This window comes from Callospermophilus lateralis, chromosome 1, assembly GCF_048772815.1.
Source record: "Callospermophilus lateralis isolate mCalLat2 chromosome 1, mCalLat2.hap1, whole genome shotgun sequence".
NCBI classification, from domain to species: Eukaryota; Metazoa; Chordata; class Mammalia; order Rodentia; family Sciuridae; genus Callospermophilus; species Callospermophilus lateralis.
In genome coordinates this window covers 224,578,412-224,604,113 of record NC_135305.1, presented here as the reverse complement: position 1 = coordinate 224,604,113, position 25,702 = coordinate 224,578,412, and the positions used below count along the sequence as shown (strand labels likewise).

Genomic DNA, 25,702 nt, shown 5'->3' with positions numbered 1-25,702 from the left:
ATGACCTGGGGCTGTGACCTGGGGGGCTGTGACCTGGGGCTGTGACCTGGGGGGCTGTGACCTGGGGGGCTGTGACCTGGGGGCTGTGACCTGGGGCTGTGACCTGGGGGGCTCTGACCTGGGGGCTCTGACCTGGGGGCTGTGACCTGGGGGCTCTGACCTGGGGCTGTGACCTGGGGGGCTCTGACCTGGGGGGCTGTGACCTGGGGGCTGTGACCTGGGGGCTCTGACCTGGGGGGCTGTGACCTGGGGGGCTGTGACCTGGGGCTCTGACCTGGGGGCTGTGACCTGGGGCTCTGACCTGGGGGGCTCTGACCTGGGGGGCTGTGACCTGGGGGGCTCTTACTAGGGGCTGTCATTCCTTTCTCCCTCAGTGAGTCCAGAGGTCTCCACTCCACGGGAGGAAAGTCAAGCCAGGACACCCCAGAAGATGGACCGGGTGACCAGGTACCCCATCTTCAGCATCCCGCACTCGGCACGCATCACTGGCCTGGCGCTGGACGGAGACACCAGCTACACCATCGAGCTGGTGGGCGTGGGGCCTGAGGATGCTGGCTGGAACCAGGACAGGCCACAGGCACCGTCCCCTGACCATAAGGCCCAGGTGGACATGGTGAAGACAGGGGCGACCCACAGCAGGCAGGCCTTCCCTGGCCAGTGGTCCCTGAGACCTCTCTGCCTGGAGGATGACAAGGACGGGGACATGCCGACTCACCACCTGGGTGCCAGCAGTGTGCTCCCCAGGCAGTGGCAGGACCTGGAGCAGGAGCGCGGGGCCGTCATCCAGGGCCAGGCCGTCAGGAAGGGTGGCACAGTGGCCACACTCTGCGGCACCTCTGACCACGGGAACCCCAGGCCGCTGGGCCACCTTCGGTCCACCCCCCTGGAGGAGACCAGGATTGACAGGGAACAGATAGACTTCCTGGCAGCCAGACGGCAGTTCATCAACCTGGAGCAGGCAAACACGAAGATGGCGCCCCCCAGGCCCCCCGCCAGGGCTGCGCCCCCATGTGCCCCACCAGGGGCCAGCCCAGCCCTCAAGGCCCCAGACAGGCCTCCCCTGGCCGATGGGAGTGTGGTCCCCAGTGAGCCCCAGGTGAGGGAGCTGTTCAGGGAGAAGAAGGGCCGTGGTTGGCCTTTGGGGTCCAGCATCCCAGCTGTCAATGACCCTGGCTCCCGGTCCCGAGTGGAGTCACCAGAGGCCCCCAAGGAAACGCCCATCGAGCGGGAGATCCGACTGGCCCAGGAGCGCGAGGCTGACCTGCGGGAGCAGAGGGGGCTTCGTCGGGCAGCGGGCTACCAGGAGCTGGTGGAGATCCCCACCAGGCCAGTGCTGACCAAGGTGAGCCTGGCCGAGGCCCCTCGGTGGGACAGGGGGCGTCCATCACTGTATGTGCAGCGGGACATGGTTCAGGAGACCCAGCGCGAGGAGGACCACCGGCGGGAGGGCCTGCAGGCAGCACGGGCATCCACGCCTGACTGGGCCTCGGAGGACCCCCAGCCTGGACTCAGGAGAAGCAGGAGCTCCGACTCCATCCTTGGCCCCACTCCCGACGCCCGGGCGGCTGACCCAGCCCCAGCCTCGAGGAAAGTGAACCGCATCTCCCCCGAGGCCTACCAGCCCTACCTGGCCGCCCAGCGGCCCCAGCGGGAATTCTCAGCCTGCAGATCGCATGGCAGGCCCAGTGGTCCCTCCGCAGAGGGGGTCAAGGCCCCTCCCAAGGCCGCGGGGTCTCAGAGGCAGCTCCCAGAATCCTCTGGAAAGCCCCTGAGCACAGAGCAGGGAACCCTGCTGGCCAGCGAGGGCGTCGTTCGGTGGGATCACTTCCGCCTGCGTCCTCTGCGGTTCAGGGTCCCAGATGTCCCTCAGCGGGCTGAGGCTCCCCAGGCCGGGGGCTGGGAGGCGGCTGGGGCCCCGGTGTCCAGGTTGCACAAGTCCCTTTCATCGGACCTGCTGGAGAGGGAGGTGGAGAGCGTCCTGCGCCGGGAGCGTGAGGTGGCAGCGGAGCGGAGGAGTGCCCTCTTCCCAGAGGTCTTCTCCCCGCCACCAGAGGAGGACTGTGAGCCGGACTCCAGGAGCTCCTCGCGGGCATCAGGTGAGAAGCGGACTGAGGAGTCTCTGCCCCACTCAGGACCTATGGCATTGGAACAAAAATGGAGGCAGAGTTGAAGGCTCGCGGGGAGGGGAGATACTTCATTCTCCCACTTCCCCACTCGGCAGCTTCAGGGCAGATTTTTGAGAAATGTCAAGTTTGCCTTAGGGTTTTCACCTTATGGATCTAGACGATCTGTTATGAGGTGCATAGGGGTTTGCAAGTGTCTATCATCTTGGTTGTTCTTCCTGGTCAATATGATAGATCCCTGTCGCTTGATGCTCTTTGCCTTGATTACTGAGTCCAACTGTCCACCCAGAATCTCCTGACTGGTTATTTTTGTCGATCTGTCATGATTAGTTGCTGCTGTCTGTCCATCTGTCAGCTGTTGGCTGTTCCAGGCCCTCAGCCAGAGACCCTATGTCTCCAAGAGCTGGGGTCTGACGGTGGGTCTGCCCACTGAGGCCCCTTCTCTCTCCTGCTCCCCATCCCCAGGCATCGTGGGCAGCTACTCAGTGTCGGAGTCACCCGTGTTCACCCCCATCCACCTGCACTCGGGCCTGGTGTGGAAGGCAGAAGCCCCTGCAGAGGAAGCGGCTGGGCAGAGAAAGAAGGGGCTCTGGGTGAGTGGGGCCTGACCGCAGGCCAGGTGGCCGAGGGCCGTCCTCCCGCCTCCCAGCAACGCCTACTCCCGAGACTGGGAGGCTGCGCTGCGGGTGGCGTGAGGGGCGGTGTGGTGACAACTTGGGTCTGGGCGGTGGGGACCCTGGGAGAGTTGAGGGAGGGTGTGGGAGGCCCTCAGGCAGGCTCCTGGGAGGGCGCGGGAAGGACCGGGCTGACTGGCCTCTCTCCGCAGTATGCAGGCATCAACCCCGCGGATCAGGTCAACTCCGAGGTGAGTCGATGCCCGGTGGGGGCTGCCGCCCGGCAACCCATCCCAGGGATCCGCCCGCGGGTCCTCCTCCTCCGGCCTCCTCTGCCGGCTTGGGGAGGGGGGCGTGGTGTCTGCCGAGGTGGGTGCTGCTGGACTCCGCTGTCATGGCTGCAGGGCTTCACCTGCTTCCACCCGGTGGAGGGCTGGGCTGAGATTAGGGGGTTTCTCTGGGCGTCCTCGCCTCAGCCTCGCTCCAGCACCACCAGGCCAGGGCACTTCTTTGAGGGGTGAATGTGGAAGTGCAGCGGTCTCAGACGCAATCCCGTCCTCCTTTTTCCCTGGGGAGGAGCTCGGCAGGAGTTGGCAGGTTCCTTGGTCAGGCTACCAGGAGTGGAGGCCTGAGACAGAAGAGGGGGTCCTGTCCCCCTGTCCTAGGCCTTGTCTGTGACTTGGCGGTGCGAAGGTGCCTGCTGAGGTCGGGACCCTGAAGAGACGGCCTTTTTTGGTGCAGATCCTGGGAGCCACTCGGGTGACCCGGCACAAGAACGTCATGGCCGAACGGTGGGAGGCCGGCATCTATGCCATCGAGGACGAGGACTGAGCTTGGGGACAGGACGTGTTGCCCTCCCTGGCGCTTAGGAACTGCCAAGACCAGCGCGGCCCCCTCCCCAAAGCAAACAGGCCCCGTTTGAATCCAGGTTTGAAGGAGGAATCACTCGCTAGGACTGGGCGGTCTTCTTCTCCGTTTTTATTTTCCTGGAGAAAATGCTTTGGAGTCTGCAGCTGCTGGAATGAGATGGCTTCCCATTCTTCTGCCTCAGAGAAGACGCCCCAAGCCCTGGGGCCAGGAGACCAGGAGGTGCCTGGGCCTTCCTGGGGACACTCCGCCTCCCCCTGAGGAGGCCAGGGGTCCCGCCCTCCGCACGCCAGATCCTCTAGCCAGAGGGGGACTAGCCGCTGGGATGGCTCTGCAGCCTCCTGCCCGCTGCAGGGCCACAGAGCGCCACCTCCACCTGGGAGCTGCCTGGGACGTCCACCGAGAAATACACTGCCCAGCAGCCTGCCTGCCGGCTGCCTGTTGCACAAAACCAACCTCGCGTCTGCGTGGTCTTTCTTGGTGCTAGGTGAGCCCCGCCAGGCCCGCATTGGGACCCCGCGTCCCCTGGAGCGGCAGGTGCTGGCCCGGGGCCACCGGGGGGCCCACCATCTCCTCTCCAGCACTTGAAGGCTTGTTGAGCGCTGGCGGAATCCCTGGCCCTCCTGGTGTCAGGGCGATGGGAGGGTCTTAATTAGGCTCCAAGGGACTCTAGGCTCACCAGAGATGGCGGGATCCTACTGGCCAGGGCCATGGATGCTGGACGCAGTCCCATCATGCTCCGCCGCTGTGCACCCTTGGGGATCCTCTGACGGCTCCGCCTCTGTGCTCCTGGTGATGAAGACCCAGGCGGGCTCCGTGTGCCGCAATGGTGACCCAACCCCGTGTGAGGCACGTGTCCCCGGCACAGTTTGCACCCCCTCCCCGGGATGCTAGGAGCGGCCATGTAGCCCCACCCGCTTGGGAAGCCCGGCAATGGCTATTTTAAGAACTCTGCATTTAAGGCGGGCCACGGGCCATGGGTCCAGAATAGCCCACAGCGAGGGACCCCCAGCCGAGGAGGCCTGAGGGAGGAGGCTGGGCCGCCCTCAGGGAGCTCTGTACTAAGGCTGGCTACCGCCCTGGCACCTGGGCAATTCTGCCCACGTGGGCTTTCTGCCCTCCCCCGGGAGCAGTCCCAGCACTGGCCTCCCAGGGGGGTCTCAGAGGCTTCTCCACGGTCTCCCTCCTCTGTCCCCTGGTGCCTGACGGGAGGTCCCTGTTCCTCTGCCTGAGGGGGCAGGTCTCCATCAGCTGCCGGAATCTCCAGAACCAACGTGCTAAAGGCAGGTTGGAGGGCAGCAGGCGGAAGTCCAGGGGCAGCAGGGCTGGTCCCTCCTGAGGCCGAGCAGGTGTGTGCCCCTCCTCCAGCTCCAGAGCCAGCAGTGCAGCGTCCCCACGTCCCCCTCTGACTCTGGCCCTCCTGCCTCCTCTCGTGAGGACCCTGTGCCCCAGATGACCAGGTAACTGCAGCTCAGGGTCCTTCTCAGATCCCCACTGCAGAGCCCTGTCTGCCCCAGGAGGTGACGTGTCCACGGGCCTCAGAGTCTACAGCAAGGGCCTCTTCGGGGCCATTTTCTCTTCTTTCTTCCTGTGGCGCTGGGGGTTGAACCCAGGACCTTGTGCACACAAGGCGAGCACTCTGCCAACGGAGCTTCGTCCCAGCCTCCTTGGGCCATTTCTGCCCTCACAGAGGGTCTTGGCGTCTCCCTTCTGCCACCTCTGCTCAAGGTCACCTGGGACAGCTGTTGGCCAGGTGCTCCCTGCACGAGGCCCGAGGCCCACACCACGGGACCAGGCTGCCCCGAGGTTGGGTCCCTTCTTCAATGCAGCCGCTGGGATCCTCTGCCAGTCACTGGGTCAAAGGAGCACGTTCACGGGTCATCTCATTCCCGACACTGTCCCAGCTCCTGGTGGCCCAGATTTCCTGGCCTCGACAGGCCTCCCCAGCCCCACAGCACCTGGGGGTGAAGGTCCACAAGAACCTCGGTGGGTGCTGGAGAGGTGACCACGCTGGCAGGCTCGGCTTCCGCCTGCGCAGAGACCACCGTGCCCAAAGGCCAGCACAACTCTGGGCCACAGAGGGCTCCCTAGGCTGGCGGCCAGGAGCCCCGTCTCTCCGTCTCTGTCTGCCTGTCGCCTCCCCCTCAGCTGGGAAAGGGCCTTGGTGCCAGGAGCACCCTGGCCACCCGGTTCTCCAGACTCCCAGCCTGCGGCCCATGGAGGACACACCTGTCCCCACAGCCCATAGGCCTCAGGCTCAAGGGAGTGGCCCTTCACAGGCCTCTCGGAGCATCTTTCTCCCCGGGTGCTGGCCCACCCAGGGTGCTGGCCCCAGGCAGTCCCGCGGCCTCAGGGCTCCCAGCCAGGGCTGGGGTGCTTTTCTGCTAAGTTCTGGGTGACAAGCACCCAGGGGTAGCTCCCTGAGTACCAGGTGCCACTCACCCCCAGGGACTGCAGAAGGCCCTCCCTTCTGGCAGCCCGCTTCCTCGCTTGCAAGTCGGGGTAGCGGCAGTGACGTCCTGGAGGATGTCATGCGGGTTACGGGGCACCTGGTGCTCTCTGCAGGATTCAGGAAACCCTCCCCAGAAAGCCGGGCTTCCCCGCTTCTTCCTGGTTTGAGGCAGCCAGCATTAACGCACACCGCCACCAGAGGGCGGCAAAACACCAAACACTGACCCCAACGCTCGGGCCTCCCAGGGAGGCCAGCCCCCGAGGCCGGTGGCCTCCGGGTTCCCACTGCTCCTGCTGCAGAGTCCAGCCCCCTCCTGGGCTGCTGGAAGCAAGGCCAGGCACCGGGCTGCTGCCTGGCAGAGCCACACTGGACACGGAAGGGCCTGCGTCCCTCTGTACCGTTCTTATGGACTTTCAATTCTTTGAGACATTTCAATGAACTTTCCCCAGAACGTCAAAATAGTAGGAAAACGTGGGAAAATGGCCAAGTATGCTATTAAAATGCACAGCATCCGTGTGTGAGTGTGTGGGGGTGGGGGTTGAAGCCAGAGGCGCCCTGCTGCGGAGCCACATCCCAGCCCTTTTAAGACCCTGGTGACAGGGACTCCCTAAGTTGCTCGGCTGGCCTGGACCTTACAGGTCCTCCTGCCTCAGCCTCTGGGTCACTGGAGCCACTGGTGTGTGCCATCACCTCCAGGTCGATTTAATATTTGCACAATTCTAAAATTGGGGGGCTGGGATTGTAGCTCGGTGCAGAGCACTACCCAGCACATGTGAGGCCCCGGGTTTCATGCTCAGCACCACATAAAAAAAAGTAAATGAAATAAACGTAAATAGAATTAAAAAAAAAAAAAGGATTACAGATCAGGGCCGAGAATATAGCTTAGTCAGTAGAGAGCTTGCTTAAAAAAAATTAAAAATAAATAAAAGTATTGTGTCCATCTACAAATAAATATGGGTATTTTTAAAAGTTTTTAGTTATAGATGGACACAATATTTTGTTTATTTATTTTTATTGGTGCTGAGGATCGAACCTAGTGCCTCACATGGGCAAAGCAAGGGCTCTGCCCCTGAGCCACACCCTGCCCAACTAAATATATTTAAAAAATTTTTAAATTTGGCCAGATACAGTGGCACACGCCTGTAACCCCAGCGGCTCAGGAGGCTGAGGCAGGAGGATCCCGAGTTCAAAGCCAGCCTCAGCAAAAGCCACGCACTAAGCAACGCCGTGAGACCAAGTCTCTAAATAAAATACAAATAGGGCTGGGGTGTGGCTCAGCAGCTAAAGGCCCCTGGGTTCAATCCCTGGTACAAAAATAAAAAATAAAAATAAAAACTTAAATCTGCCCCGAGTCCACTATAACTTTGCCCACGGTCCTGGCCCTGCAGCCGGGGTCCCTCCTGAGGCCCCACGGCCACCTGCAGCCTGACTGGCAAGGGTACTTGACGATATCAGAATTCTGGATGTCAACCTGGGGATGCTGCCCTCAGGGATTTGGAGGGCGGCCAGGTGGGCACGGCTTGCCCTGCGGTCACTCCTCTTCCTCTTGCTTTCTTTCTGCCCTTCCATCTTTCTTCCCCTTCATCCGCTTCAACCTCTGTGTCTGGATTTCTGCTGTGGCCCCTGCGGCCAGGTCTCGAGCTCTGTCTGTTCTCCCCAGAGGCTCACAGGGGCCTCCGGCACCCCGAGGGTGTCTCCTTCAAAGCCCAGATCCCCCATGGCTAGAGGCCCTGCGCGACCCCGCTCTCCACCCACCTCCCTCCGCTGGTCTGCTCCAGCGGCCTCCTCGCTGAGCCTCCATGGGTCAGCCCGTCTGCATGGATGGCACCTCAGTCTGGGAGTCACCCCCAGGCCCCCACTGGGCTCCCCTCCTCACCTAGCGGCTGCTCCGCACACGCAAATGGATAAGTAACCGTGGGGCTGGGCTGTGGCCGAGTGGCAGAAGGGTCAACAGCACAGGCCAGGCCCCTGGTTCAAGCCCCAGCGCTGAATGAAGAAAGAGCCCCCCAGAGCCCCGGAGGCAGGCCGGAGTGCGAGGGGCGCAGTCCTGGCTGGTGCCCCAGGCCCAGAGCCGACAGCAGGTGGCGGCCACAGGGTACCCACTTCCCAGCCTGGGAGAGAAGCAGGGGACGCTGAGCCGACTTGGGGACCAGGACTGCCCCACTGGGCTCTCGTGTCCCGTGGGCAGCTGGGGACAGGATGTGGAACATCAGTTAGGCTTGCCCAGCCCCTGCCCACCAGCCCTTCACCGACCCCCTGCCCCATCTCCCAGGCCGCTACCGCAGCAGCAGCTGCCCGCACACACCTTCAATGTCTGCGGGCTTTTTTTTTTTTTTTTTTTAATGTTTTTAGTAGTAGACGGACACCACACCTTTATTTATTTATTTATTTATGGGGTGCGGAGCCAGCCCAGCGCCTCACGGGTAGCCCCCACTGTCTGCACTCTCAACAGCGGGAGGCACTAGGGAGGCTGGGGGACAATGCCCAGAAGGTGCCAGGCCCTGGGTCCGTCCCCTGAAATCAACCACCAGCCTCAGAGACGCTGCAGCCACTGCTCTTAGTGCATTCCTAGACATGTCACCACCACGTCCACAAAGAGCCCCTCCCCGTGAGCACTCAACTGTCCCTCCCAGCCCTGCGCCCACTGTCCACCTCCCTCTGTCGATGGCATAAGCTCCCAGCAGCCACAGTGGACAAGGGCCCATGTGGTGTGGTTGAAGTGTCCTCAGCCAGGGCATGGTGGCCAGACCCGAGGGCCTCATGCTTGGGCACAGCAGGGCACCCAGTGACCGGAGTCAGGACAGGGGAGTCCAGAGATGGAGCATGGGAGGGTCAGGCTGTCCTGGACCTGGACACCGAGGTGGCTGCACCCCTCCGGTGTTGTGAGAGCTGTAGCACACCACGCTGGGGTTTCCCCTGCTCAGCACAAGCGAGTGGACGTTAGGGCATGTGGTCAGCAACTGGAGACAAGCTCATTCCCTTTATGGAGGGGCTCCAGGTCAGCGCACCTGCCCCCAGGCCCTGCTGCCACAGAACGCTGCCCGCACGTTAAAGGCTGCGGTTCCTCGGGGCTCCTCACTGGGTTTTCACCTCATTGCCCTGCTGACCGGTGGGTAGGTGAGCACGCTGGCCACGCAGTGTCTGCAGGGTCGGTCTGTCTGAGCCTGGGGCCTTTCCCTTTGTTGTACCGCCACTGACCCAGGAGTGACCAGGGGCTGCACGGGGAGCCTTCCTGGCCTTGCTGGGCTTCGCAGGCTGCCTTGAGCTGAGACCCCTGCAGCCCACCACGCCTGGCTGTCCAGGTGCTGTTGACCAGCTGGTGGGGAGCTGTGCGAGTTCTGGGCCTGAGCCCTGCTGTGCCTGCACTGCAGTGTCCTCCCACCCGCGGTTTGTCTTTTGAGTCTCTTTCTGGTGCATTTGGAGAAGAGAATTTGTTTAAAATAAAGCACTAGATTTTTCGTTAGGAGTGAGTGACCTAGGCAAGGGGCTCGGAGCCTAGTCCCCCAAGGAGTTCATCTGCCAACAGCAGCATCAGCTTTCCCACGTGGAGGGCAAAGGAGTGAGCTTGGCTTCACCCACAGTAAAAGAGACTGAGGTTCCCAGAAGCACCCTCACTTGACCTGAGTCTTACACAGTGACATCGGAGCCAGAGTTGGGATTCCAGCTCCGACCCCTGGCTCAAGCATGAGCCTGGGAGGGATGTTTCCGGAAGACACACCCCAGCCCATATCAGGATATTTCTGAACAAATCTGTCAGTTTGGATGAAACCCTTAATCTGAAGTTGCAAAACTCCATTTCCTGCCAAGCCAAGTAGAACAGGCAGGGGACAGGGCAGTCACTGTTCAGGCTGGGACCACTCTCGCTGGTGGCTCTGGGAGGCCAGCCACTTCTGGGGCTCTGAAGGTCGGAAGGAGCACCTCGAAGTCAAGGGGGCTCCTTTGCATTGCACCAGGTGCCAGACAGTGGACAGCCATAGTGGACAGCTTTGATTATGGTGTCCACACTGGGCAGCTAGTGCCCAGCCCTTCTAAGCATTAAATATCTGGAGTTTCATACAATGACAGTGAATTTTAACAGGCAACTAAAAATATTCAAGATCTTTCATTCTCTTCCAGGGCCCCGCAGCCCGAGGGCCCTGGTCCACCCGGCAGGCCGTGATTTCCGGTGCTTTCCTCTCTGGTGAGTTCTCGCGCCCTTGTCCAGCAGCTTTACTGAGCGGCTGCCGGCTCCTGTCTGGGCTCCCGAGTCGCTGGGACAGCACCTGGCGCTGTTTGGTCTACTCCCCAAACGGGCTCCACTTGCACCATCTCGCTCTGCTCTGCCTGGTCCACGTCCTGCCTTCCAGGGGTGCACCTGGGGAAACTGAGGCAGGGGCTGGAGGGAGAGGGGCCCAGGACACCGCGTGGAGACCCCCAGGAAGCCCTCTAAGGACTGACAGCGGGACCCCATTTGACAGACAGGGAGAAGGCCCTGGGGTATTGTGGGACAGTCACTGTTGTCCCTGATTTAAAAGGACTGAAAACACATGTGTGTCAAGGAAGAACACCCAGGTACAGGCCTGAGAACTGTCCAGACAGACCCAGAGGACAAGGGGAGGGCAGACAGGGCCTCAGCTGACAGACCCGGGGTCCAGACCCCAGCCAGGTAAGCAGCGGACTCCCACGGTTGGCTCCCTCTGGGCCAGGACAGGCAGGACCCCACCAGGCCCCGCTGCTGCTCCCGACCCAGGGCAGCCCGGTCGCCCACAGCCGGGAAGGCCGCTCAGAGCACCCGGGAATGAAGTGCCCAGGCTAGGGACACTGCTCCTGGGACCCCCCCCCCCCAGTGAGGCCCCTCGTCCCTCAGCTTCCAGAGGAATCTGAGGCCAAAGGGCAGTGTCGACCCCTGGTCTTGCCGGGCCTCAGCTTGCTGGCCTGTGGAGTGCCCAGCTGGACCAGTGCCCAGGGTGCAGGCTCGCTGCTCTGGGCTGGTGGGTGCTGGGCAGCAGCCAGGCGTGGCCCACCTCCCAGGCTCTGGCCGACAGCCAAGTCCTCCCCAAGCGGAGGCCGCCCCAGGTGGCCTGCTTTGTACTAAGACTCCACCAGCCCTTGGCTCAGGGTTTAAAGACTTCTTTCAGAGCCAAAGAGCCTGGGCCTGGCCCTCAGGAGCCCCAGGCTGGGGTTCAGTGAGCCCCTGGCCACTGGGCAGAGCAAAGGCAGGGCAAGGCCCAGGGTCAAGGTCAGCCCTGCTCTGCTCCAAGGCCAATGCCCAGGACCCCTTAGAGGGGGAGGGTCCACAGAAGGCTGGCAGAGGGCTCTCCCAGGGGAGGCCCTGGGGAGAGGGCTGGGGGCCTCCAGGTGCCTGGACCCCTGCTTAGGCAGCTGGAAGGCGCTGGAACCACAGTGACAGCTGGAGCCTGGGAGCCCAGACCTGGCCACCTGGCAGCTGGGCACAGTCACCTGGCCCCATTTATAACAGGGGCCCTGGAAAGTTCTCCAGGTGCCGCGAAGGCCTCATCAGTCATGCGTGGGAGGGCAAAGTGTCTCACTGAAGCCCCCCCTTCCTGTGACGTAGCCAATGGCCGGCAGGACCTCGAGGGGCTGCCCAAGAGCAGAGAAAAGCCTCCAGAGTCCTGCTGACCCAGGGCAGAGGGAGTGCCGGTGCCCACCAGTGTGCAGGGCTGCAGGCCACAGTCCAGCATCGGTGACCCAGAGCGGCCGGCCCCCACCCCGCGGCCACAGATGGACCTCGGTGGCCTCTGCAGTGCGAGGGACCGAGCCCAGGTCCCGCCCACACTGGGCCTCACCCGCAGTCCCTTTGAGACTTCATTTACTTTTTAGATTTTGGAGTTGTTCATGGACCTTTATTTCACTTGTCTGTCTGTCTGTCTGTTTCATAGGTGGTGCTGAGAGTCGGATCCAGTGCCTCACACGTGCTAGGCAAGCGCTCTGCACTGAGCCCCAGCCCTGCCCAAGAGACTATTTCCTGAGCAGCCCTAAGTGGACAGAAAAGCGGGGCAGGGAACGGGAAGTGTCCGGCCGCCCCACCTGTGGTGAGCCAACCTGGACGCGTGGTCATCAGCAACACTCACAGTTTACTTGAGGTTCCCTCGGGAGCCGCACATTGCTGGGATCTTGACCAATGAACGATGACACCTGTCCCCAGACTGAGTCAGACCTTCCAGGGCCTGAGAAGTCCTCCAGGCTCTGCCTGCCATCCTGGCCCCCGCCGGCCCCCCTGCTGGGCCGCGGCACACTTCTGCCCTCTCCAGGATGTCAGCTGGAGCTGCCCAGGGCGTGGCCTCTGAGCCTGGGGCCTCCCTGGTAGCTGCCTTTGGGGTGCCCCCGTCTCATGGCTCGGGAGCTCTTTCTTTCCAGCCGGTGAAAGCTGCCGTCCGTCTGGGCCCATCTGTCTCACCCACCGGGAGTCTCAGATGTCCCCAGGTTTGGGCTGCTGTAGACAAGGCCATGGAGGCACCCCGTGCGGTCGCTGTGTGGGCACCTCCATCTGGGTCCACCTCTGGAGCACACTGCCTTGCTGAGGGTCTCCTGTGCTGCTCATTCCAGCCCCGCAGGCCGACGGAGGTCCAGGTGGGCTGCTGCAGCCCTGTGCCCACTGCCCCTAAGCTTCCGAGAGACTGGCCCAGCCTCAGTCTCCCCAGTTGCAGGGAGGCCTGAGGGGGCAGGAGCAAGCGCCCCAGGACCCTCCCCTTCCTCTCTCCCATTCTAGGCGGAAAGCACCAGCCAGAAGCCATGCAGGCCCCAGACGGAAGCTCACGGTCCTCAGGAGCTCGAACCTCCAGACTCAGCATCAGAGCAGACAGCCCCAGGAGGTCTCCCCAGGGCGGAGCTCGCCAGAGGCTGCCTGGACTTGCTGGGATCTCTCAACCCCCTGCTGGGCCATGATGGAGACTTGCTGGGCCCTTCGCAGCTCTGAGGGCGTCCCTGACGGCTCTAGGAGGGGGCAGTGGGGATGGGGACCCAGGTGGCAGCTGAGGCCTTCTGTTAGAGCCCTGGCTCCAGGCTCTGTCCTCAGGGTCCAGGACGGTACTTGCTAGCAGGACCCAGGTAGACCATGTGCTGCTACCCAAGACCCCCCAGGTCTCCCTCCCAGCTCCCTGGCTGCAGGTGCTGAAAACAGATGTCCACCAAAGCCCACACATGGAGGGGGTGGCCCGGCTGCCCACACATAGGTGGAGAGATACTGCTCATCCACCTGGAGCATCCTGGAACACCAGCAAGAGCCAGGGGACAGCTGCAGTGTGGAGGGACCCGAGGACCTCATGCTCAGAGAGAGCCAGTGTGAGCCCCTGACAGGAGAGTCCAGGACGTGGACCTGTGGGTGCAGGGCTGGGAGGGACAGGGGCTGCTCAGAGGCAGGAGTCTTCCCTTTGTGGTGACAAGAATGTTCTGGAATCAGGTAGAGGTGATTCCTGCACCTCTGAATGTACCAAGTGCCCTGGACTGTGCCAACTAGGGTCACCTAAGACCTATCATCTGACCGTCTCATCTGAGGTCATGCTTACAGCTTTGCTCAGATGGACCCTGGATTCAGTGGCTCCTCTGTTCACTAACAGTGTCAGTCAGTTCCATCACTGTGACAAAATACATGAGAAAATCAGCTTAGAAACAAGAGAAAACAAATAAAAAGAAAATCAGCTTCTCAGGTGAAGGGTGAAAGGGAGGGAAGGGAGAGTGATGGGAATGGAAATGGGCAAAACTATTTTACACGGATTTATAAATATGTCAAATGAACTCCACTATTACATAGAGCTACAGTTCACTAAAAATAACAACAAATATATAAATAAAGATTTGCAAAGAAAATTGGTTTGATAAAAAACCAAATCATGGGCTGGGGATGTGGCTCCAGCGGTAGCGCGCTCGCCTGGCAGGCGTGCGGCCCGGGTTCGATCCTCAGCACCACATACAAACAAAGATGTGGTGTCCGCCGAGAACTGAAAAATAAATATTAAAATTCTCTCTCTCTCTCTCTCTTAAAAAAAAAAAAAAGACAATAATACTTACTGTGTAGTAGATTTAAAAAAAAACAATTCATGTGAAAATAAATTATTTGGAATCATTCTGGAGTTCATATTTTGTAGTTTCTTTGTACAACAGTTATTTTTTTTTATTTTTTTTTTTAGTTATAGGTGGACACAATATCTCTATTTTATTTTATTTTCAATGTGGTGCTAAGGGTCGAACCCTTAGCATGCTAGGCGAGTGCTCTACCTCTGAGCACAATCCTGTACCACGGTTACTTTTTTATATTAATTTTTTCAGTTTGAGTTGGACACAACACCTTTATTTATTTATTTCTATGTGGCGCTGAGGATCGAACCCAGGGCCTCGCACGAGCCAGGAGAGCGCTCTGCCGCTGGCCCACCCTGTACCACAGTTACTTAAAAGATACAATGAAATTCTATTTTCAGAAAGAAAGAAAGAAAATCAAGGCAGAGGAAGAAGGGTTTCTTTGGCTCAGGTTCTGAGGTTCCAGTCTGTGTCCAGTTGACCATGACCAGGCAGCAGGGTGTGGGCTCAGGTCTGGCTGGCCATCCCGGGCGGGTCAGGGGCTGAGTGTCGCCCAGGGGTGACGAGCCGGGGTCATGTTCTGGGGACACGATGCTGGCCCTGGAAGTGCTCAGACCTGGGGAGGGTGGAGGGGGTCCTAGGCCCCAGTCCCCTGAGGACCTGCTCTGCTTCTCTTTTTCTGCAGGGCTGGGCAGACCTCAGAGCAGGAGCATGGGGGGGGACGTCCCACCACCCTACGCGGCCCCAGCCCGCTCCAGGAGGAGGACAGGTCAGCCGACAGGCGGAGGCCGAGCTCTGGCTCTCGGCCTGACCCTAACTTCCCAGGGAACCCTGCAGGTAGGGGATCCACTCCCCAACCCCTCCGCGGCCACAGCGGGCACCTCAGCCTCCCTCCCGGGGCAGCCCAGGCCTCGATGTGCATGACTCCACCAGAGGCACGGTGTCTGGGTGTGGGCGCCACCCAGGAAGGCACACCTGCTGCTACCATCCCAGGATTCCACAAGCTCAGCCCTTTGGGTGGTTCCCACGCAGGCCACCTGCTGGGACCCTCCAGGGCAGTGTTGGACCCAAGCACAGGCTCTGGGGACCCGATGGCTGGCCCCTGTGAGTGCTTCATCGAGTGAGGGACATTAGTCTCAGTGGTGCCCACTGCCCGGGGTTCTGCCTCCCTGGCCCTCCTGACATCCAGACCTCAGGGTCCACAGACATCCAACCTGGCTGCCGGCAGCAGGAATCTCATCTTCCCATCTCGGTCATCCTCTGCCACCAAGTTGGGGGGGACAGGAGCAGTGTGCTGGCTGGACAGTGGTTGTCCTACATGGTAGGTGACTTTGAGCTTGGGAGGGTCTGCAGAGGGTCATAGGGGCCACAGGGCAAGGCTGGGAGGCCTAGGGACTTAGGGACTGAATGTGTGGAACACAAGCACACAGGGCTGTAGCACTCAGTGGTCAGCACTGTCCAGCATTTGTGAGGCCCTAGGTCAGCCCAGCACGGGGGTGGGGGGGCGGGGAGAAAGCTCAGTAGCCACCAGTGTGCATCTGGAGTAGGGCACCACCCAGGGCCCAGCAGGGAAACCCAGGGCAGGGGCTCTGGGCTGCAGCAAGAATCCAGATACCAGCAATGCAGACAGGGAGGAGGTCCTGGCCCAGTCCAGTTTAAACACACAAATAAACCATCTGAGGAATGCTGGCCTCCCTGCTCCGCCCAGGACCACAGACCCTTCCAGTCGCCTGGGATGCAGGGACCTGGGAACCAAGCAGGGGCCAGAGCCAGGAGCCGGTGTGGAGGGCTGCCCCTCTGGGGCTCTGGCCTTACCACTGGTTCCTCAGCCGGGAGGCGGGATATCAAAGAGGGCTCCAGAGAGCCTGAGGGACTCTGGGTAGACCCTGCTGGCTTTGACTTCTCGGGGCCAGGGGGGAGCAGGGACCCCCAGGGACAGGCTCAGACAGGACTGTGGCACTTTGCAGATGGCTGGAAAAGTACTGGATTGAAACAAGTGAGCGGGTCCGGCTGCCTGGGTGCCTGACCGGAATCCCCCACAATATCTGGAAGTGACCAGGGCGTGCCAGAGGCCCGGCTGTGGAGATGAATGTGCACATCTCCGAGTGTTTGTTTTCATTGTTGGGACCTATTTTATCTTGAGAAAAAGAGGAAGTTGTCTGGGAAACAGGGAGGGGTGGTGCTGAGGGAAGTTGGCCGGCTGGCCACAGGGGTGATCCCCCGGCTGTCCTCCAGGGTGACGTCCAGGAATTCGACCCTGTGGCTCCACAGCGAAGCTTGGGGTGTGGGGAGGAAAGAGCTCAGTGTGGCTTGACTTTTATTTTAAACAGTGAAATAAGGGGGCTGGGATTGTGCTCAGTGGTAGAGCCCTGTCTGGCACGGGCGGGACCCAGGTTCCATCCTCAGCAGTACATAAAATCAAAGGCCCTGTGTTGTGTCCATCTACACCTAAAACAATTAATACATTTTTTTTAAAAGTGAAATAAGTAGGCCAGGCAGGGTGGCCACGCCTGCTGTCCTATCCATGGGGGGAGGCTGAGGCAGGAGGTTGCAAGTTCAAGGCCAGCCTCAGCAACTTCAGAGACCCTGTCTCAAACAGGGTTGGGGGTACAGCTCAGTGGTAGAGCATTCTGATTCAATTCCCAGGACAAAAAGGGAAAATAAAAATAGGAAACAGCATTTGGGTGAAAAAGAATAATCTAAAGCTACAAAATAAAAATGTAAAAACCTGTACAATGTATCCACACCCAGTATTAACACTTGTGGCCTGGGGCACTGGGGTGGTGGCTTCTCCTTTGTAGCCCCTTCTAATTTTGAATGTCTTCTAGCAGCTGGGAGGCTTGGGATTTGTTTTTAAATGTATCAAGCGAACCAATGAAGGGCCTGCGGGAGGGCAGGAAGAGCCGGGCACAGGGCGCAGGGCGAGGCTCCCTCTCCAGCACTGCTGTCACCAGCCGGCAGGAAACTGCGACAGGGGCCACCCTTAGGAGAAGGTGCACAGTCCCACCAAACGCACACACCTACACACGTAACCAGAGCTTGGTCCTCGTCCTCAACGCCACTTCAATACCAAGACAGGCTCTTGAGAAAAAGGAAAAGGAGGGTTTATTGCTTTGATAGCAAAGAAGAAACACAGGGGACGCCGATTCCCAAGGCTGTGGTTCTGCCCCTCGCCGACCCGGGAGGTTTTCACGGAGGCGACTCAGAGAAAATGAGACCAGGGAGGAGAGACCAGGGAGGAGAGACCAGGGAGGAGAGATCAGGGAGGAGATCAGGGAGGAGAGACCAGGGAGGAGAGATCAGGGAGGAGATCAGGGAAAAAGAGAAACCTTGTAAGTTTCAAAGCCTCCAGGGGTATAGTAAAGTGGAGCCCTGTCACTCACACTCACACACACAGACACACACTCTCACACACTCACACTCACACATACACAGAGACACTCTCACACACACATAGACACACTCTCACACACACAGACACACACACACACACATAGACACACACACAGACACACACACAACACAGAGACACACTCTCACACACTCACACACACAGACACACACTCTCACACACTCTCACACACTCACACACACAGACACACAGAGACACACTCATACACACATAGACACACACACACACACAACACAGAGACACACTCTCACACACTCACACACACAGACACACAGAGACACACTCATACACACACAGACACACACACACACACACAACACAGAGACACACTCTCACACACTCACACACACAGACACACAGAGACACACTCATACACACACAGACACACACACACTCACACACATAGACACACAGAGACACACACACTCACACACTCACACACACCTCTGCAGATGGACTTACTTTCCATAGGAAATACTCTGAAAGAAAGAGGGACATTGGGTGTCTGCTGGGTGTTCAGCTCCCTTCCAGCGGGCTATGCAGTTGTGACAATGGCGTTTAATAGTCACGATCTCTAGAGAGACACATTCATGAAAGCTTCAGGGAAAAAGCCAGCCCGTCACACCCGCGGGTCCACGTCGATTTCTGCACTCTCCTGCCCTGGACTCCTCTGTCACTGGGCCTGTGTGTCTGGCTGTCACTGAGCACGTGGCCCCCAGGTCCATCCACGCTGCAGTGTGTCACCGCGCTCCTGCCCTGGCCAAGTCGCTCCAGTGTGCATGGCCAGGCTGTGTGTCCACCTCCTGTTCGTGGAGGTTGGCGGTTTCCGTGTGTTGGTGACTGTGGATGACGTTGCTACCAGCTTCTGTGCACCACTTTTGTGTGGCTGTGTGATCTGGACTCAGGCATCCACTAGGAGGGGTTGCTGGCCCTGGTGGTGACTGCATTTCACCTTGGTGGTCCTGAGGCTGCTGACCTCTGCACAGAGCTGGCAGCTCTCCCTCGTGACATCTTTTGGTCATAGTCACCCCCGTGCACGTGTCTCCCTGGGGCTAAACCCGGGGGCTCTTCCCCTGGACTGCATCCCAGCCATATTGAGTTGGGGATGCCTTCTGGCTGCATTGCCCAGACTGGCCTGGACCTTGCATGCCCTGCCGCAGCCCCCTGGGTCGCTGAGGTAGGAGGCGTGGCCCCTGCACCTGGCCCCTCCCGTGGTCAAAGGGGCTGAGTGTCTCTCCCTGTCTCTTGGTCGGAGTGCAACATGTATAGCCATGGCTGGCTCTGCCCCCTTCCCCACCGTCCTCCCAACTCTGCCCTGTCTGCCCTGGCTGTGAGCAGAGGCCCCAGCCCTGGCCAGTGCAGGAAGGGCCTTGGGGCCTCCTTCAGCTGAGACCAGGCCCATCAGAAAGTGCGCTGCTGGCTTCTGGGTCTTTGGGGCCCTCCTATTCTGACACAGCCCCAGGTTGGCAGCTGTACTGTGGCCACCTGAGCCTGAGGCCCAGGTCGAGTGTCCATTACCTGCTGTAAACTATTGATGACGGTGGCGTCACCACGGAGAGCCCTGTCTCTGGTTTCCTGTGTCGCCTGTGATGAAACCTGGGCTGTCTGCTCATCCTGCCCTGGACTCCACGGGACCTGCTGGGCTTCCTATGGGACACAGGCCTTCTGGACCAGGCTCCTCCAGAACTCACTGGGCGGGGCCCCACCCAGGGGACAGTGGGGCCACCCTGAGGACCACGGACATGTGGCTGAGTCATTTTTCGGTGGTGTCTTGGGCTGGAGGGAGCTGGGCAGCTTTCCTGGTCTCCACCCACCCATGCCAGGATCTCCCCCAGTTGATCAGCTGGCACGGTCCGTGGCCTGGCCAGGGTCCCCGGGCAGTCACCAGGAGGCGGCAGGCCTCCCGGCACCCCTGCAGGGACCCACTTTCCATGTGGCTTGTGGTTCTACTGAGGGCCTCATACCTGTCAATTATAAAAGTCAAGGTCTGCAGCCAAGGACAGAGTGGGCCTGACCAGAGCCCAGTCAGCACAGAGCGGGCAGCCATGACTGAGGCCAGGTGGGTCTCCTTGTGCATCTGGGGCTGCAGCCTCTGGGTGCCCACCGAAGCCCCTGTGGATGACCCTGGGGACGCACAGCAAGCAGATGGCCACAGATCACTTTCAGCCCAGCTCACATTCCCTGCCCCGACGGGACACTCCCTTTAATGAATTTTGCAGGGCCTCGAAGGCAAGCTGGCAGCGGGCTCGCGTCCTCCCACCCTGCTCTGCTGGCCTGGCCTTGTAGCCCTGACCACCTTCCACAGCAGCTCCCTTGGTGTCCGCCCACGGCCCTGTGCCGGGACCTGCCACTGTGTGCACCCAGCTAACCTGCTTATGTCACAGACCTGAGTCCAAGCGCCCATTGCAGTGCCCGGGCCAACCAGTGGACATGTCCGGCCACACATCTCAATGCCCAGTTAGGTCCCTCCTGCACCTGGCCTGGCTCCCAGAGTGGCCGGCCCTCTTACCCCATTCACTCCTTTCTCCTGGGGACTTCCTGTCTTCTCTCTGTGGCTGTTTCCTGCCCAGCTGCCAGTGGTGGCCTGTCCCCTCCATGTTTCCATTGTCTGTCTTCCTCAGAGGCCCAGGCTTCCTGCACTGCCCACAGGCCCCACAAACCCCTCAAAAACCATGGCAGGTGGACACTTGCTGTCCAGTGGGGGAAGGGGAGACGCCCCAACTCGGCAGGAGACCAAGGCCAGGGCAGCAGCCAGGGCCTGTTGAGGGCACAGACCTGGAGGGGGCGGAGGCAGGCCCTCCTGGAGCGTCCTCATGTGGCCCCACCCCGTCACAGAACAAGGACTGACAGTCCTAGCTGAGGGGCAGCCCATGAAGCCTCACCACTCCTCTCAACACCGTCCAGGGAGCCCAGAGGGGGTGTGGTGACGGTGACACACGGGGTCCTGATCGGGTCCCAGGGCAGGAGAGGGACACTAGGGGAAGCAGGAACCTGGTCACAAGCGTTGGCAGGATGTGGAGGGACCAGAAGTCCCACCTGGGCTGCAGGTCCATCCCAGGTTTCTTGAAGGGTGGCACCCAGAAAGAGCAGGGGACCCAGCAGTTCCGCGCTCAGGGGTCTCGGTGACGTCCGACCCCACCGCTCAGAGTGAGGTCCTGCTTGGAAACCGTCTTCCCCGGAATCCACCAAGGCATGGACCCTGGTCCAGAATGACCCGCGTCCTCCCTGGAGGAGGAGGGAGCCTGGGGACAGACCCAGCTCTACGGGGGCGGAGGCACCAAGGCAGTGGAGAAGGTGGGGGGCGGCCAGCCTGGGCATCGGCCCGTGGGTGAAGGGAGACCAGCATGACCACACACAACTGGACAGCCCTCAGCCAGGGCAGGAACGAGGTGCCACGCAGACCCACCGGGGGACTTGTGCTCAGTGAGAGCCAGACTCAGGCTACAGCGTGTGGCCCAGTGTCAGGAGGTCCAGAGACCAGCCGTGAACCCGCGGGTGCAGGGATGGGGATGGAGGCTGGGGGACCGGCTCCTTCTAGAGGCTAGACTTTGCCTGCACTGGTCGGGGTGACGGCCGGGACCACAGTGAACAGGTGGCCTCTGGTCATGCTGAAACCACGCGTGTGAGTTGGGGGCTTCGTGCGGCGTGGCGCTGCACTGCGACAGGGTTCCAGAACATCTCTCTGCAGCTGCTTGACTCTCTCAGACTCCTAGAGCAGACAGACCCAGCAGCTGGCTCCGTCCCCGTCCAGCAGTCTGTCCTCCCATAGCTGGCTTCCTGGCCCCGACGCTTCCCCACGGTGTGTCCACCAGTCTCCGTGCTGCCCATGCCCAGCACTGGCCAGGGTTGCAGGCTTCTGCAGGTTCACGTGCTTCTCCCCGTTGGCAGCCTCCAGGGCTGGCTCCTACCAGGGACCTGCGCTCAGGGGTCCTCCCTGCCGTGGGCCTGCAGCCCATGAGTGTGCCCTGCAGCGCTGCTGGCACAGGGCAGGTCCTGGGAGCTCCTCAGATGCAGATTCTGGCCAAGGCTGCTCAGGTGCATGGTGTGGCTCAGGAAATCTGAAGGGGCATTGACAAGGGCAGCTAGACCCTGGGGTCCCATAAAGAAATGGAAAAATATGCAAAAAGTGCTGTCCCCTCAGAGCCCCACAGAGCAGCACCAGGATGGCCTCTCCCCGGCAGCACAGGACAGACTGCACGTGCCCATGGCGGGGTGGCGGTATGGTGCCCTAGGTCCGGCCCCAGCACAGGCTGAGGGAGGCCTTCTTCAGGGCTTTCGTCACTGTAACAAAATACCTGAGAAAACTGACTTGGGGTAGAAAGGTTTATTTGGCTCCTGGTTTCAGAGATTTTAGGCCATGGTCAGCTGACACTGTCACTCTGGGCCCAGGTGAGAGGGGAGGCCATAGCAGGAGGGGTGGCAGAGAGAAGCCAAACCCAGGAGGGGAGGAAGGGGCTGGACAGCAGTGCCCCCCAGGGAAGCCCTGGGGACCTGTCCCTCCTACTGGGTCCTGCTCCTGCAGCCTCCACCTCCTGCCCTAGTCAGCTCTTCACCCTGTGACCAAAAGAAGAGGGCCACCTGGACAGGACCGGCTTGCCTGGGGCTCAGCGTTGGAGGCCTCCGTCCGCAGATGGCCCACTCTTGCTCTGGGCCCAGATGAGGCAAGACACCAAGGGGAGGAGGGTGGAGGAGGGGACCCAAGGCACGGCCCAGGGACACCTCCAGCCACCCAGGCCTCAGCTGCGTCACCTGCCTCTGCACGTTCTTCCTTGCTTTGGCCTCGTGAGCTTTTAGGGGACATCTCGTATGAAAACGCCGACATCCTATCGGGAGTCCACCCAGCCATTCCCCCCAGGGTCTGCCCCATACTTGAAGCCCCCCCCCCCCATTACCAGCCCAAGCCCTGGGCACAAGAGCCTCTGGATACTGCAGACCCAGCCATAGGGCCCAGCGCCCTCCCCAACAGTGCAGTCTCCGCCCTGCCCTTCCTACTTTATTTTGAGGCAGGATCTGTCTAGGCTGCCCAAGCTGCCCTGGAACTTGCAATCCTGCGGCCTCGGCCTCCCAGGCTGCTGGGATGACTGACCTGGCCATCGTGCCCAGCACCGGTCTTGAGCTACCTCCACTCAACCCTCTGAGGACAGCCAGACTCCTTGCTGCCCACAGGTCCACCTCCCGGACCATCTGTGCAACAGCAAAGGCTATTGGTCTGAGCTTGTCCCCCTGCTGCTCTCAGGGACCCCCAGGGAGGGGGCAGTACCCTGCTCAGAGGGCTGGAGGGTATTGGGGTAGGAAGTCCTCTGGGAGCTGCCTGGCTGGCTGGACTCCCACAAGGTGTGGCCAAGTTGGGATGGGGAGGACACTGGGGGGAGGGTTGGGCATCTTCAGGGGCACCCGGGCCTGAGGAGGGGTGAGGCTGGTCTAGGGTGCTGGTGTGGGAGGGCTACAAAGGTGGCCTTGGCAGTGCAGGGTAAGGGCCTGGGCCTCTCCAGAAGTCCACCAAGCTCACCCCTGCACCACACTGCAGGGGTGGGGCTGGCCTGGCTCTGAGGCCTGAAGGCCACTTGTTCGCAGACTACCTGGTCAGCCCAGCCCCCAGCGTGGAGAGTTTAGGTGTGGCCCCACCCATCCCCACCCTAAGCTTAGTCCAACAGAAATGTGGGAAATGGGTCAAGGAGGCTGGGAGGTCCCCTGCGGCCCTGCCCTGGATCCCTGCCCTGTGGATTTCGTAATCAAGGCAGTAAACAGATTAACAACAACAAAAAACAAAAAAAAAATTTTTTTTTTTTTTGGTGGTAATGGGAAATAAACCAGGGTGGCTTTACCAGAGCCACATCCCCAGCCCTTTTAAAATTTTATTTTGTAACAGGGTCTTGCTAAGTTGCTGAGGCTGGCCTGGAACCTGTGATCCTTCTGTCTCAGCCTGTGGGGTGAGTAGGGTGTGCGGCACGGTGCTGGGCAACAAGTGGACATCCTCCAACCGGCCACTGTGGCGTGTGACGTCCAGGAAAGCCCATGGAGAGGCACCAGCCTCCCCTGCCCCTCATTTTTTAAAAGACCTCTACTTTACTTATGTATGCATTTATTTATTTTTATGTGGTGGTGAGGATGGAACCCAGGGCCTCAGGAGGGCCTGCGAGCTCTGCCCAAGCCCAGCCCCTGGCCCTCATTTTGATGAAAGGGTAAACTGAGGCATGGCTCTTCTCTCTCCCTGTAAGAACTGGAGTGGCTCCTGATGGGCCTGGGGCACACCCTCCCGCAGCGAGGACAGTATCCTCTTCCTGTGGTGACAAGCATGCCACCACACTCTCAAAGACAAGGTGAGCTGGTCCAGACCCTGAATCATTAATGAAGGCAGCAGCTGGTCAGGCCGGGCCTGCTGGCCCAATGCCCCAGGTGCAGACAGCAGCCCTACAATCTGCCTCCATGCTCTGCACCAGGCCAGCTCATCTGTGCAAGGGCTGGTCCCAGGCTTGTCCTGTCCAGGCCCATGCAGCTAGGAGGACACCTGGCCTCAGGACACCTGGGGGCCCTGGTCCAGGCTCCCATTGCCATGATGGAGGGCCAGCCACAGCCCCTTCCCACTCGTTCCCCGCAGGTGGAGCACATGTGCACTGGGAAAGGTCTTTGCAGACCCAACTTAGGGCCTCAAGATGAGGCCACTTCTGGATCACCCAGGTGGGCCCTTGACGGCAATGCCAACAGTCCATAGGAGGAACTGAGAGCAGGCATGGTGGCCTGTCACCCCAGTGATGCAGGAGGCTGAGGCAGCCTCACAGGTTCCAGGCCAGTCCCCGCAACTTGGCAAGACAAGGGCTGAGGATGTGACTTGGGGGTCAAATTCTTAGGACCAAAAACAGAACAGGATCCTGGCACTTGGTCCGAGTCCAGGACCCGCCTGCCCTCCCTTAGTGAGGAGCAGATACCTGGAATTTGGATCAGGGTGGGCTAGTGGCCCCCTCCCTGCGGGAGTTCTGAGTGGCAGGACTCAGGGTCGCAGGAGACACAAGGTGACCCCTGGCTGAACTGGTTAAGGCCACCCCTGGCAAGCTGGCCTGATTCACGTGGTCAGGAGCTCCAGCAGAGCTGGGGAGGAGAAGCCCGCACCTGGCCCGGGGAGCTTCGTGTGAAGGCCCCAGGACGGGCGCAGAGGGAGCCTGGCAAGTCTACGGAAGAGCCTGCGAGGCCTGTGTGAAAGGCCTCGGGAACCCTGGAGGGCGCTGAAGTGGGGTGGGCTTGCATCGTGAGCAACACGGAGCCCCGGGAGGGCCATAAGTGGGTTTCAATGCGCTTCTGACGGTTGAGACCTGGGCATGGCGCTTGGTCTCCACCCACGTTGGCTGCCACCTGGGCTCCCGCCTCGGCCTGTCTGCGAGGGTGGAGCCCTCCCTGGCACCAGCCTCACAGGGAACAAAGACGAGCAGCCGGCCCTGGTGGCCCCAGCCAGGGCCCGGACGGGCGTCCCGGGGCGCGCAAATCCACGGGCGTGCACCGCGGCTTCTCCTAAATCCACCGGGACGTTCCTGATTAGCGATTCCGGGGTCCGGCCGGCCGCCGGCCGGGGGGGCCTCCGTGGAAATCGGCAGCCGCCCCTAATCCCGGCTGGAATCCTCTGGCAGCGGGCCCGCAGGCAGCTGGGCCGCGGCCAGGCCCGCCACAGGGCAGCAGCGCCGGGGCAGGCGGGCTCCCGCGGGGCCCGGGCTTGGCTCTGGGCGTTCCGCCGGGCGGGGGCCCGGAGGGCGGGACTCCACTCTGGCCGAGCGTGCGTCGGGGCCCGTCTCCCCAGCTGCCGCTGCCCACCCTGCTTCCAGGCCTCAGTTTCCCCACCCCTGCACTCGCGGTCGGACTTGGTTGCTTTGGGGCGAACTGAGGAGAGTCGGCGGTGATCCCAGGATCACGCCGCGCCCGCAGGTTCCAAGGTCCCCGCGCCAGTCCCCTAGCAAAGGTTCGGTTTGAATCCAACGTTTTGGCTCCGTGCCCACAGGCAAGATGGAGCACTGCAGGTTTCCTGCCCAACTCCAAGATGGCGACACACCTCCCCTTGCCCTCACGCAGAGAGCGTACGGCCCCTGCCCGTTTGAAAGATGGCAGCAGCCGAAGGCAAGCACGCTTCTCGCCGCCTGACACGCCACGTACCCACTCTCAAGATGGCTTCTTCCGCAAAGCCACACGCCGGGTGGCAGGCCGCCCATTGGCTCAAAAGCCATCACGTGCTCCCACC

At 60.7% G+C, this 25,702-nt stretch overlaps 1 protein-coding gene across 1 annotated transcript in view; it reads left to right on the top strand.

Annotated features, from left to right (window-relative positions):
* Misp (mitotic spindle positioning) overlaps positions 1-3,568 on the top strand; it is a 45,739-nt gene extending 42,171 nt beyond the window's left edge. Inside the window, exons 2-5 of the mRNA XM_077109891.1 lie at positions 375-2,096; positions 2,589-2,716; positions 2,950-2,988; positions 3,479-3,568. Coding sequence (XP_076966006.1) covers positions 431-2,096; positions 2,589-2,716; positions 2,950-2,988; positions 3,479-3,568 — 1,923 coding nt within the window. The 5' untranslated portion in view covers positions 375-430. The remainder of the gene's footprint in view (positions 1-374; positions 2,097-2,588; positions 2,717-2,949; positions 2,989-3,478) is intronic.
* Positions 3,569-25,702: the final 22,134 nt, after the last annotated feature.